Consider the following 14,595-nt stretch of genomic DNA (forward strand, 5'->3'; position numbering starts at 1 on the left):
AGGAGCCCAAAACAGAGTGTGACCTCTCTCACCGCAGGCATGACACGTCTGATCAGTGCTGGGTTTGTTTTTTATATATATATATATATATATATATATATATATATATATATATATATATATATATATATATATTATATGAAATAATGCTTCTCTGCTGTGAAATGGTTTTAAATGTCACTAGATTAAACACTACTGTGTATCATCTGAAAATATTGTATATGATATATGTGCTTGTTCCATAGGTTTGTCTCAGCCTGATTTAATAAATACAGTAATATCGTACATATCTTGAAATGTCCATCATATGTTAAGGTAGTTATTTCATAGAATCAGAAAACTACTCAAAGACAAAAGGGACATAAATGCTGAGAGCTATAGTTTTTTTCAAACTGCTTTAGAAGTGTTTCCAGGTAGGTTTCCCCTTTACCATTCACTTGACATCCTCAGTCTATTTAGGTTCGCAGCGGATGTCAGTTTGCAACTTTCTGACAAGCTGTCAAGCCCCCCTGCTCCTGGCTGGCTTTTGGAGAATTTGGCCTTTGACCTTTTGTTGCGGGGCCTGGGGACAGAAGACCTGCCTGCCACCCGCCACACGCACCTCCACTTGGGAGACACACTCGCGCCGCCGCCAAAATATCTCTGTCAACGGTCTCATGGCGTGCGAGTGAATTTCCCCGAAACTGATCTGCTTGAAAGAGCCTGAAGAATTTTAACTGTCTTGTAAAATATTCATCGAGGGTTTTCCTTCAGAAAGCCGACACTGGACGGTGAACCTGCAGCGACGTTTAATGCTGCCAGCTGACAAAATGTCCTCCCCTCTACCGTTCTTTCTGTAATCATCTCTCGCTCGCTCGCTCTCATTTTCAATGAAGCAACACACTCATGGTCAGGTTTCCTATGTGCACATTTAGAGTGTGTATAAACCAGGTGGAGGAGAGGCACTCAGACAAAAAGGCTGATTTTGAATTTTAGTTACTCGCTGCTGGTTGTGGCAAACCACCACAGCTTCTCCCTGATGATCAACACATGGGCGGATGTGGAGCGACCGTCAGACAGAACCCACAGTAAGACTGGCTGCAGGTGGAACAAACACGTTGTCGTGTTCTATTTTACTCTTCAAGAGGGCGACAAAAGAAGAAGACGAAAAGTTAGTGATGTACTCTGCATTTTTAATTATTGATAAATATTGAAAAATATATTTCTTGCCCTATCGATCAAGTCACACAAATGTTACTGAGACACGATCTTAAACAGCCCACTTCCTTTGGGCCCTGGACACACACACACACACACACACACACACACACACACACACACACACACACACACACACACACACACACACACACACACACACACACACACACACACACACACACACACACACGATTAGATAGTGGGGGAGTCTGTGGGACCTCAACTGGTATAGGTAGGAACGGGACAGCACCTGAACCTTCCCCATGGTGGTTTAGGACTTTATTCCTACTTTCTTCGCGGCCCTCGTGTACTACATTGTTTTCTACAATAAAACAAAGTCTTAACACACAAACATCCCTTTAAACTTGTAGGGTCTGGCATTTTGATCCCTGTGAAGCTGTTGGACCCCACAAGTATAGTAGGGTTGAATACAGTAAAACATGCTCACACGTACTCCATCCCTCATTATATGCATCTGCTTTCCGAGCGCCCAGCCCCTCGCTGCAGACATGCTAAGGGCCTCTGATGGAAAACTCCAGTCCATTCTCACCGTTAAAAAAAGAAAAATCATATTTTGGCTGCAATGATCCCAGTATCTTTCACCACGACGACAATTGCCTTAGCAGACGGCCAGTACCACGTAGCATGGCCACAATGCACAGTCCAGACATTACTCAATATCCTGAGAGGCCCGGGGGGAGATACACGCTGCTCATTTACACACATGCCAATACACTGTGCCACTGGCCAACAGGTCTGCGGTTTGAAGTCACGAGGGAGGTTCATTGAGACGGGTTTGAATGACACGCCTCAAACACGACAGTATGTATGTGCGCTGTAGGAATGACTTAAAGGGAAAAAGTAACTAGGTGACATTTACGCTGTCAGATATCTTCAGTCTGTGAACGTCAGTGCACGTCTGGAACTGATTTTGTGGTGAGAATTTAGCTTTCAGAGCAGCATAGTACCCTCGGCCAAAACAAGAGGGTGAATTTTCAAGACTGAGGGCCCGTCTAATGCGCGTGGGGGGGGGGATGTCTGACCTCCGAGCCATATAAAGCCTGCGAGGCAGTTTGTTCCACCGTGAGGAGCAATTCATAGATACACACAACGTCCACGTCTACTTTCCGGCGACACACTCGCAGAGATGAAAAAGGTCAAACTCTGCGTCAATACAGCTGGAAACAGGCAGATACACTGTATAAGTTACAAGGAAAAATGCTCTCCATCAGGTTAAGGCTCCTCAGTGGAGCAGCCTTCACAAGACCACATTGTGATAGGGGCAGGTGTTGTGAGCTGAAGAGGCTGGAACCTCCTGAAGGACAATGTGTGAAGGAGCTCTGTTGCATTCAGACAAAGTCAAAATAAAAGAACCGTCGCAGAGCAGACTACTGATATGGAACAAGATACACAAAGGACACTTCTAGAACTTTCCAGTTTTCTCTCCGACCTGTGATGAAACAATGTGTGGTCATCATTACCGTCTGACTTCAGATGCCTGTCATGCACAGCGACATACTGTACTGTGCGTGTATGTGTGTGTGTTTGTGTGTGTGTGTAGGAGGTGAGATAGAGAGCAGACCCCCCCCAGCAGCTCTGCTGATGTGTGGCCAGCTGGCTAACCCACTTGCTCTCTCCACCTCACACTACTAACCTCACACACGTCAGGGGAGTCGTACTAGAACTCGGTCAGCGCTGGGTGGTGGTGGTGTGGACCGTTTCCAGTAATCACACGTGTCCCCTTCCCCTCGCCTCTTATCCTTCACTGATTTTCCAGTTTTTAACAGCCAGCCTGGAAAGTGTGAGCGAGCGCTTCCTGTGGAAAGTAATATTTTCACCGTAGCAATTAGGGAATCTGCCGCCACGCTCCTGTTAACAGACGGATGAGAGAACAGTGGGGCAGAGGGGAAAGAAAAGCGCTGTGTCAACTGTGAGATGACAGATCTGAATTTAACTTTCCTCTGAGCGTTAATAGAGAGGGGAGAGGAAGATGGACGGTGGGAGGCCTGTGGCAGGTCAAATTCCCCTCAGCTCAGGGTCAAAGGTCAACGTTTGGAGGATTCTGCACAAGGCCGGCACAATAAAACAGATATTTATAGAGCCATTCGTCTGAGTGAGGCATTAGCTTACAACTCAGACACAATTAGCACACAACATGGGTATGCACACTTTAGATTTTAAATACATTTTTCCTTGTAGAACTCTGAAAGGGGAATGGTATATTTCAAGAGTTTTCTTTGAACGATCTCCTCAATGACACTCTCCTCGGAGAGTGACGTACAATACATTTCTGTAAATATGAAGCTGTGACCAGACGCTGAGTTACGATGCTGCAGCGGTCAGCTGTCGCCCCACAGCAAGAAGGTTCTTGGTCAGAATGTCTTTCTGTGTGAAGTTTGCATGTTTTCTCCTACAGTCCAAAGACATGCAGGTTGGCATTAGGTTAATTGTCCATTACCCCCTCCCCCTCGTGACCCTTAAAGGATAAAGCGGTATAGATAATGGATTGATGGATGACCAAACTGGTCGTAACTTTCCAAGGTCGGAGGTTGTGTATACCAAAAGAGGGAGAGGTGATCATACGAAGTCTTCTCGTGACCTTGGAAAACATGATCCCATTTAAAAGTAGCATACATTTATATTTTTTGGATGTTACACACAGGAATGTGTGATAGCTAGAACATTCAGAGCTGACTTGTAAAGTAGACAAACAGCATCACACACAAACTTGATTGTTTGAAAAAAACAGGAAACTCGTTTGTGTGACTCTGGAAAATGATTTCAACAGGACGCACACAATGCGTCACATTTATTAGACTTACTGTCAGGGTTGAGCAGGAACTACCCAAATGCAGAGGTAGAGAGAATATTTAATAATAAAACACAACAAACCTACAAATTGCCAAAGTAAAACGAAAACCAACTCAGTTTCCACAAAATGTAGCAAAAGGTAGTCAGTACTGACACACTGGAGCCAGGGGGAAATCAACAGGAACAGACCGGGAGGAAATCACAGACGAACCAACCAGGACCAAGGGAAGCACAGAGACTAAATAGACACAAGGTGGGCGGGGCCTATTGACCAAAGGTGAGACACATTAGGAACAGGTGCAGACAATCACAGGGGCAGGAGACACAGGAAAAAGAAAGACACCAGAAACAAGACACGGGACAGGAAGTGAGCAACACAAGGAAAAGGACTTCAGAATAAAACAGGAAACAACAACAAGGAATCAAGAAACTAAGGGGAATAATGAAATAAATAAACTAAAGAGTCCACTATAACTAACTGTCAGCGGATCATGACACTTACTGTCAGAAACCTGAAGACAAGCCTTACACTAAGTGTGCACTCTGTTTGAATGAAACGTCGCCCCTATCACTGGGCTGGAGACGAGCTGCGAGGGTATCGTGCCTGAGCACCTCCAGGAATGTTCATCACCCAGTCTCACTGTGTTCCATCTTATCAGCAGCCGATAAACACGAGAGACAGTGAAGTAAGCAGCTTCACCAGCCAAAAATAAAGAGGCTGGGGCACGTGAGTGAACGGGACAGGTGTAAACTGTCCTCCTCAGCAGCTCCCAGGCGCCAGGCTGATGTGTTCAGGCCTAATCTCTCCTTGCTATGAACTATTATTATAGTTGAAAGAGTAATAGTGATTTATTGCCACAGAAAAATGCTTTGTACAATTAATTGTGAATTTGTTTTATTGCTGTTGCCATGTGATGTACCTAAACACACATGCACACACACACCCCGACACACAAAGACAATTATCGGTCCTTCTATAGCTATGAGGACACTCATTGACATAATACCTTCCCTCTCTTAATAGAGCTACTGTGTTTTGTGGGTTTTCTCTGATACTAAAAAGACATGAGATTCTTTGTTATACTGACACATAGTTTAAGCTTCACACTTACACTTACCTTGATGCCAGCCACAAGTCGAAGTACAGTGGTCTCAAAATAGTTTATCTTCATACTGCAGGTATTGTTGTACTTTTGACTGCTTCACATCTTATAATTCTGAGACCCCCTCTGGGGATGATTAAGTATCATCGATTGCTTTCTTCATTCGAACGGTCAGTAGAAATCAGCAAGGCACAAATTCAAAGTGAACACCTACTTTCAATGGGTGCTTCAAGACACCCTTACTTTTGGTTTCATTTGTCCAGGATTTGTGATACCTGATTTGTGATCCATTCTAATACCATAGAATTGTATTTGCACTGCTCACAGCATTAAAGAATTGGACGACATTGCTCAGCTTTGTGCTGACATGTCTATCAGGGACATGAAATAATTTAGGGATTCAAAGAACTAAATGTTATACAAATGAAAGATAGAAAGGGAGAAAATACACTTAAAAATATGTATAACAGCACATCCACCTTTACAAAATCAGCTTATTTTGTGTTATAGAAGATACTTTATGCTCCTTTGCATATAGATTCACACTGACTACAAAGATGGAATGGCAACGAGGGATATTACTGTACTCAGTCATGTCAGAAAGGAGGGGCTTGCAGTGGGAAACAACAATCTGTGAAACTAAGCTTTTGTTTGGCAAAATGTCTTTATTTACCATCCATTCATCCATCCATCCATCCATTATTTATAAGGGTCGAGGGAGGGCTGGAGCCAACCCCAGCTGACATTGTGCGAGAGGCACCCTGGACAGGTCGCCAACTTATCGCAGGTACTATCCATTATTGTAAAATAATTGTGTAATGTTTATTTAGGGTTACATGGAGTTCAACAAATATTGATTTACCACTGAAACATGAATTAACCATTTACTGAAGCCATAATTTAGGTGTATCAAAAACAAAAAACTCACCATCAGACCAAAAACACAAAAAATAAACAAAGCCTTGAGAACATGTCCCACAGCCAAGGCCTTTAAAACTGGAACACTCACCTCCTCTTTAGCTTTTCCAGTACTAACATACTTCTCTCCTGTTATGGAGAGCAGTGTCATCACACATCTTCACTGAGGTGATACAGGTCTAATTTATAGTTGTCAGGCTGAAAACCCAGCACTACCTGTAGCACATTCTGTACTTCACCATTGTTGTTCAGGCTGAGCAATGACTTTTATCCAACATAGACAGATAGTAGAATGCTGCTGCGCTTTCAAGTTATGAACTGCTAACACTTGATGTATATGACTAAACAAATGGTAAATAGTTATTAAATTAATTTCAGTACTACTTTCATGCAGTGACACCCACACACTGCACAGTTCACCAGGGTAAACATGGAAAGATTTTAGAGTAGCTCAACTACCTTAAGAAATATAGAGTACAATGTGTGCTTACATAACTTACTTATGTGCTTTGATGTGAATTGTAACATAATGCTAACACAAACAAACCCGGGATAGTGAGTCAAGCAATGTTACATTAGCAATGGTAAATTATAGAAAAATTAACACATGTAGAAAAATAATATGATAATGTTCAAGATGACTTGTGGAAGTAAAGAGAGATCTCATCCACTTCGTCACATAACACCCCCCCCCCCCCCCCCCCCCCCCCCCCCCCCCCCCCCCCCCCCCCCCACCCACCCTGAAGTCTGAACACTGCAACACAGGTTCATTACACAAACAATTTTTGTTCAGCAAAAGGAGGAGTCCAAGAAGTCCATTTGACCTCAGTAGGGATGGGTTAACAGGTAAGGTCACTGAGAACAGCTGACCTCGCAGAGAAGTTGGGGATGAAGCGATGACACCACCCATCCAAAGCCAGGAATGATTTTACCTTCCTCTTGGTGGTTGGAGGAGGATAGGCAGCAAGGGATACAGACACCGCATTCAGTTGAGAGAAATTTACGCAAAATCTCTGTTTTATGTCATCTTTCTTGGCGACTAGCACTCCTTCTATATGGCTCAATGACACCCATGGCAAGCATGTCTTCCACCTCCTGCTTTAATGCAGACATAATTTTCACTGGAATTCTGGAAATGGTGTCTCTGACAGGGTTCTTGGTTGGGACACCGGAGCCTTATCTCGTGTTGTATGAGGTTGGTGTAACCTGGCTTGGTGTTGAAAAGCTCCACAGGCAAGATGGGCTCTAACTCCTCCTGCTGGTCAGCTGCCAGATGACTTAGGTCTCGGACTGACTGATCTTCACCTGTAGTGGGTAGGAACTGCTCCTGTGATTCCACTTCTTCAGTCACAGTGCAAGCCCACAACTGGAGCGATGATGCTGGTCTGTCCCGCCATTCCTTTAACAAATTAACATGGAATACCTGATGCTTCTTACGGTGATCTGGCATGAACTGTTCATAGGTAACCTAGCCTACTTTCCTGTTGATCACATGTGGCCTCTGCCACTTGACTAGGAGTACACTCTTTGATGTTGGGAGAAGAAGCAGATCTTTCTGGCCCTTTTGGAAGATCCACCGACAAGCCACTTCATCATAACTCTGCTTCTGATGCTGCTGCACACTCACCATATGAGTGTTGGCCAACTCCTGGAACTGTTCCAGCTTGTCTCCCATCTTTAACACATACGCAAGGACACTGCATTGCTTCTCAGGCTTAGGGCCCTCCCATGCCTCAATAGGCACATCCAGCGGACCCCGTATTGCATGACCATACAGGATCTGGAATGGCGAAAAACCAGTTGACACTTCCGGCACCTGCTATTGGTCCCAGTCTGTCCCAGAGTCTTCCACCAACTTCCTCAGCATGGATTTGAGGGTTTTGTTGAAGCGTTCAACCAGGAAATACATCTACGGGTGATAGGATCTGGTCTTGATTTCTCTGATGCTTCCCAGCATTTCGTAGACATCCTTCATGAAGTTTGAGGTGAAGTTGGAACCCTGGTCTGTGATGATTTCTTTGGGGATCCCAACCCTTGAAAAGATTTGTACCTGACAGTTTTACAATCTGGCGGGCCTTGACCTTTCTCAGGGGAAATGCCTAAGGATATCTTTTAGCATAGTCACACACCACTAAAATATATGTGACCTGCATTTCCCCTCTCCAGTGGGCTTACAATGTCCATGGCAGTGCAGCAGAAACCGTTCTCTATCACTGGTATAGTGATAAGTGGGGCCCTGTCACTCTTCCTACCAGGTGCAGTCAACTGGCACTAAGGACATGATTTACAAAACTCAACTGTGTCTGCAAACTGCTGTGGCCAATAAAAGTGATCTGTCATTCTGGAAAAGGTTTTGAGGTGGCCGAAGTGACCTGCCTAAGGTACATAATGAGCTAGTTGCAAGACTATGGCCCTCAAATTCTTGGGAACACCAACCGGTCTCCAACCCTGCTACGACGATACAGTTGCTCACCCTTGGGAACACCCCATCTGACCCCATCTGTGACCTCAGTCGAGCTAGGGATACACTTTAAAAATAGGGGTGCTAGAGAGTGGTCCTGCCTTTGAAGCTCGGCTACATTACATTAGCTCGTCACTACTTGGTTCTGGTACTGGCTCCACAATCTTAGTTCCTCTCACTTTGTCCTGTCTCCTCTGCACTCTGCTCTTCCTTGCACACCAATGTCTAGATTCTTTCACAACAGGAACTTTGCTGTCTGCAAAAGGCATCTCACTCCAACTTAGACTCGGCTCTGAGTGGTGGGTACTGTGTTTGGACTCGGTGACTGCCATCATAATCTCACCTGAAACACAGGGATCATTTTCCTCTGCCTTGGCTATCAGATCCCAAAAGATGGGCCGATCTCTACCTAACACCACTTGGTAAGGAAGTTTATCCATTATACCCACTGAAAATAAGTACTCTTGGCCGTCCACTTGGATACTGACATCGGCTAAGGGGTGATCTTCGTCATCACCATACACACACCAGATCTTAACTTTACCACTGAAGGTGACATCCCTTGGGACACTTTCCTGCCTGATAAGATTGCAATCCAAGTATTGCATGAATCTAAGAGGGCGGTTCAATCCCAGCTTCCCCTAGTCCGCATGCCTATGTTGGGCAAGACATGCAACCCTAAAATGCCTATGGCATTCCGACAATGTATAAATGTGTCAGAAAATGCATGGTCAATAGAAGTGCTGTATGAATGTGTGTTAATGGGTGGGTGAATGTGACTTGTACTGTAAAATGCTTTGAGTGGTCAATAAGACTAGAAAAGTGCTATAAAAATATAATCCATTTACCATCTATAAAAAGACAAGTGGTGCTATCTTGATTACTAGGGGCTGCTAGCCCTATAATTTCATCTTTCCGACCCTGCACAGACGCTGGTGAAACAGTCATATATGACTTCTCAACCTTCTGACTTCTAAATGACTTCTCAACCTGCTGACCTGGACAGTCTGCCTTAAGATGACCTGGTTGACCACATGAGTGACATACAGAGGGGTCTCTGGGTTTAAATTCCCTAACCCTATTTGAGGGACCTTGCTTTGGGTTCTCAACTCTGGACCCATTCACGCCCACTTTCTTGCCCAATGAAGGAGGGGATTGACTCTGTTTTGAAGTGGCCACTGGAAAAGCTTCTGGCAACTCTGTAGCATGTTTTGATGTGGTTAGATGTTGTTCTTTTTTCAACAAATCAGGAGGGGGTTTACTTTGTCTTAGAGTGGTGAGACTGAAAGCTTCTGCCACCTCTGCAGCATGTTTTGATGTGGATGGAATTTGTTCTTTTTTCACCAAGTCAGAAGGGGGTTGACTTTGTCTTGAAGTGATGGCACTGAAAGCTTCTGCCACCTCTGCAGCATGTTTTGATGTGGATGGAATTTGTTCTTTTTTCACCAAGTCAGGAGGGGGTTGACTTGTTCTTGAAGTGATGATACTGAAAGCTTCTGCCACCTCTGCAGCATGTTTTGATGTGGATGGAATTTGTTCTTTTTTCACCAAGTCAGGAGGGGGTTGACTTTGTCTTGAAGTGATGACATGGAAAGCTTCTGCCAACTCTGCAGCTTGAGTTGATGTGGTTGGATATCGTTCTTTTACCCAAGTACGCAGGTCAGGTTTGAGCACTCTCAGGAACTGCTCCATCACAATGGCATCTCCTATTTGCTCCTTTGTTTTTTCTTTCGGGACCATCCACTTGTCATAGAGATCTTTCAGACGTCTATGCAACTCTTTGGGGGTCTCCTCCTCCTCCGCCGAAGTGGAGCGGAACCTGAATCGATATGTCTCTGTGCTTATTTCAAATTTGTCAAAAATAGCACGCTTCACCTTTGCATAGTCCATAGTATCATCAAAGTCCATAGCCTCATAAGCAGCTCGTGGCTTACCACTAAGAAGTGGAGAAAGATGAAGTGCCCACTGCTCCTTTGGCCACTGGCGTGCACTGGCAATTCGCTCAAAAGTTGTTAAGTAGTGTTCAATAGCTTCATCATTATTGTATGGCTGCATTTTGAGGCCTTTCGACCCGTCATCTGCAGTGGATGTTGACCATGTTCCAGGGTCAGCTACAGCACCTTCCACCAGCTGCTGGCGCTCCCGGCGATTTGATTTCACCCCTTGCTGAGGGTGGGTGAATTGATGCTGGATTCTTTTCCAGCAGGCTTCCGGGCGATGCCTGTCTTTCTCCCATTTTGCCTTCCTGTCCATTTGCTGCTGCTTCAGGCCCTGTTGCTCACCTAATGCCCACTGCTGTTTGCGATCATCCCAAGTCTCTTTCCTTTGATCTTCCACTGGCACTTGGGGATTCTTTGGCTTAGCTCCCCTCTGCATCACTGCCTCCTACTGGCCTGGAGACACCACTGCCACCATTTGTAGAATAGTTTGGCTCGAACGTCAAGGAAGATTGTAGGTAGGCAGACTCAGCAGACATCTTTACTCTCCAAAGGTGAATGTTTATTTACAGTGCTCTCCATTAAACGTGTAACTTAGTCAAAAACTAAAGAAAATACAAAGAAAATAGCTTCAAAATGAACTTGTGAAAACTCAAACAAAAGGCACATGCTTGCCTCACATTGTTGTCCCTTCCCGAGAAGCAAAAATAAAACTGAATATATAGGATGTTCAATTAACACCTACACTACTTCAGCCCATACCAGTATTCACTGAGGGTTGACACATACAGTGCCTTTAATACCAGGAAATATTAACTGTTATTTAACTCCTTTTTTCCAAGCTCAGCACATTACTAATTCACTTTATGAAAGGTCAGTATCTCAACACAGTATGTTAACAAACAATAAACTATCAAACTAAACATTCCCACTTAAAAGAAACCCCACCAGTTGGTTTAACCCATGATGTCAGCGATGACCTAACAAAGGAACAAACAATGGTAGGTATGAACAAAGAAACAAAGAAACCTGCTATAAAGGTATGAAACCCAGAATTAGGTCTTTGTTTCAGAACAGCTTAGTTTAACTCCCACAGCAGTGTTCTATTGGAGTAACTTTGTTAGTAATAATAACTGGGAAAAAGTGTGGTCCTTACCACAAAAGTTAATTTTAACAAACAAAGTAAAAGAAGTTTCATTCAAGTTGCTCCATACATTTTACCCTGTTAAGCATATTTTGCACAAGATTAAGAGTGACATTGACATAAAGTAATAAGGGTGACTAAGGTTTTTCCCTCATCAATCTGATCCTATTTGTTGCCAAATTCCACCTCCACAAATGTAAATTTATAAACAGAAAACCAAATTTCTTTGTGTTCATGAAGGAAACGGAGCAGTAGATCGCAACAATTTCTCCTAAACAAAACAAAAAACAGTGCAAACGATTCATGTTTAATGTGTCTACATGATTAATTCTGTACTCCAGTGTCCTTTTCCTTTTATTCATTTATTATTTTTTATTGTATTTCTTTTATATCATTTCTTACTTTATTATGTAATCATTGCTAGTGATTTTTGACTCACTGAAGGTATGTGTTTTTGTACACTAGCTATTGTGTTTCTTCTGAAAAAAAGAAAAAAATCAATTCAACAATATCCAAATCTGCAACATAATAAAGATGACTGAAAGTAACATATGTCTGTGTGTTTGCTTTAACTGTGAATTGCAACGCAATGCTAACACAAATAAAACCAGGAAAGTGAGTGAAGCAGTTATATTAGCAAAGTTAACACATAAATGATATGGTAATGTGCAAATTCACTTGTAGAAAGGGAGGAGAGATCTCACCTACTTCATCACAAGTTGAAGTGGTTAACTCAAGCTAAATAACACAATATCAGTGGATAAATCTGGGACAGATTTGGGATTTTTCTATATCAGGGGCCATGAGGAGCCAAGTATATGACCAACATCAATTCAATTTCCTTATTCAGAAAGGTCAATCCCTGTTTCCTGTTAGCTCTATAGCTTTGAGCAAAGACACACACATTGAATTTATTTTGCAAACTGTTCCCTGTAAAAAGGATTTTATGAGCTTCAAAAGAATCAAAACTCTTCACTTAAATTGTGGTGCAAAAGAAACAATACATTTGAATCTTTTTTCAAATATTTCATACCGATTCATATAAGATCAGCGACCACCTTGAAATCAGTTCAAATCTGACGAGCTGAGTTCATCTGAAGGGCTGTACTGTAGGGATAGGTTTCCTCAGACAAAATATACTGGGAACTGATGTTGATTGGTGTTTATGGCCTCAAAAGAGAGATGTTTGAGCTGTTAAAATAAACATATATGTATACATATATGTTTATTTATTTTCCTTTGGATAAGGTCTTACCAGGAACAAGTAGGGGCACATTTGAATTTAGAGTCCAATTCATCTCTCAAGAAACACATTTCAGTGAAGAATCTACCCAGTGCATTGAGCAGGCTTCTGTCCAGAAGTTTTGTAAATCTGGTCGGAACCTGCCACTATTGAAGGGTCCTTGAATCTACTATTTCAGCATCAATGGGTAAACGAGGGAGTGAAGCAGAATAGGAAAGAAAATCTTTGCTCAGTGAATCTACACCAGATTAAAGCTGTGTTTGTAGTTTGTGCTTTCAGTACATACCACAGCAGCTGCAGCTCTGTATGTTAGCTAAGTGTCACTGTCACTAAATGAAGAGCAGTATCAAAGTTAGTTATTGAGGCTTTAACAAGAAGTTAAGACTCAGTGACTAACCTTCGATAGTTGTACCTCTATTTTGAGAATCGTGGCACCATTAAGGACACGTTAAAGCCCTGAGACCAGAGTAGGATCCATACCAAACGTTAATGTACCAAAAAAAAAAGGCAAGTAAGAATAACAGCATTTACAAACCTCTGCACAGGCACATGTGGACACAATTTTACGTTTACAACTGCAATCAACTTGAAACTGTGCGCTCGTGGACAAGCCCCATGTTCCCACCCACCACACTCCCACAATTAACCATGAAAGGGTCGATGCAAGACCCTCATGAATATTGATACACACACATAATGCTCCCTGGCAAAGACTGCAGCAGTGTGACCAACAAAAGAACGTTTGAATAGCGCGATGGCTGCAGCAGCTGAATATGCAGTGATTTCATACGCGCTACATTATGATGTGCTCCATGACGGATATGGCACAATTAACACACATGAGGTGTCTTATTACAAGCTTGAATACAACATAACTGGTGGTTGTTATGAAGTGGATATAATAATCTATCATATTAAGCTATTAATGAATATATTAATCATAGTTTGGTATGAAAGGAAATTCATCTGTGTTGCCAGTTTCCAAAAACCTTATGCTTGCAGGTAGACTTCTTCAGTCAAGTTTTTTCTTTTCAGTGGGGAATGGTGGGAACATGTTTTCAGTCACATTTTGTATGTTAGCAGCAGCTACAAGGCCCTCGGTCAGAAAAAAGAGCACAGCAAAGTTCATCTTTGCATCCTCATGAAATTGGGGTTTGTTGAATTCTCGGATTGTTGCAGCTGGCGGGTTAATCCCGGTCATCTTGCTCATTCACACCGTCCAATCGAGAGACCTATTTGTATAATGGACTCTTTTCATAACTGTCCACAACTCACCCCTTCTGTTGCGGAACAGTTTATACTCTGACAAAATGAGTGTGTTGGAAGTTAGAGGACAGCTAACAGGCCGCGACCTCTCTTTTCCACTGGTTAGCACCGTCAAGACGCCACAAATGTGGGTGTCAACATCAAGGATTGGCAGAGACCGACTTTGCTCTCTGAGCCAACACTGATTGCAGCGGTTCCATTGAACCAAATTGACCTAGACAAAACAAAATGGCGCTGGAAGTCGACGACAGCCGCCCCAGCCACGCAGCACCCCGCCGTGGGGTGTGTCACTTGGTTCAACCCAGGACTCTTCTAGATTCTCATCTTGAGCGACAACGTTGGCCTAGTTGTACTAAAACACTGCAGCGCTGACAATGACACAATCTGAGTGTTCGGGTCTGAACAGGCTCAAGACTCGACTGTTTACTTCTCTGGTCAAATGGTTGGCTTCCAGAGAAAGAACACAATCTTTCAGCATGGATTTAAAAACACTCATTCCCTCTGAAGAAACG

General features: G+C 43.2%; 1 protein-coding gene across 1 annotated transcript; it reads right to left on the minus strand.

Moving 5' to 3' along the window:
- Positions 1–6,776: 6,776 nt before the first annotated feature.
- Positions 6,777–14,577, minus strand: LOC118301458 (zinc finger protein 446-like). The gene has a single exon (XM_035626988.2). The coding sequence runs from the start codon at positions 10,867–10,869 to the stop codon at positions 9,319–9,321; it is 1,551 nt and encodes a 516-aa protein (XP_035482881.1). The 5' UTR covers positions 10,870–14,577; the 3' UTR covers positions 6,777–9,318.
- Positions 14,578–14,595: the final 18 nt, after the last annotated feature.

This window comes from Scophthalmus maximus, chromosome 2 (genome assembly GCF_022379125.1).
Source record: "Scophthalmus maximus strain ysfricsl-2021 chromosome 2, ASM2237912v1, whole genome shotgun sequence".
In the NCBI taxonomy this organism is placed as follows: domain Eukaryota; kingdom Metazoa; phylum Chordata; class Actinopteri; order Pleuronectiformes; family Scophthalmidae; genus Scophthalmus; species Scophthalmus maximus.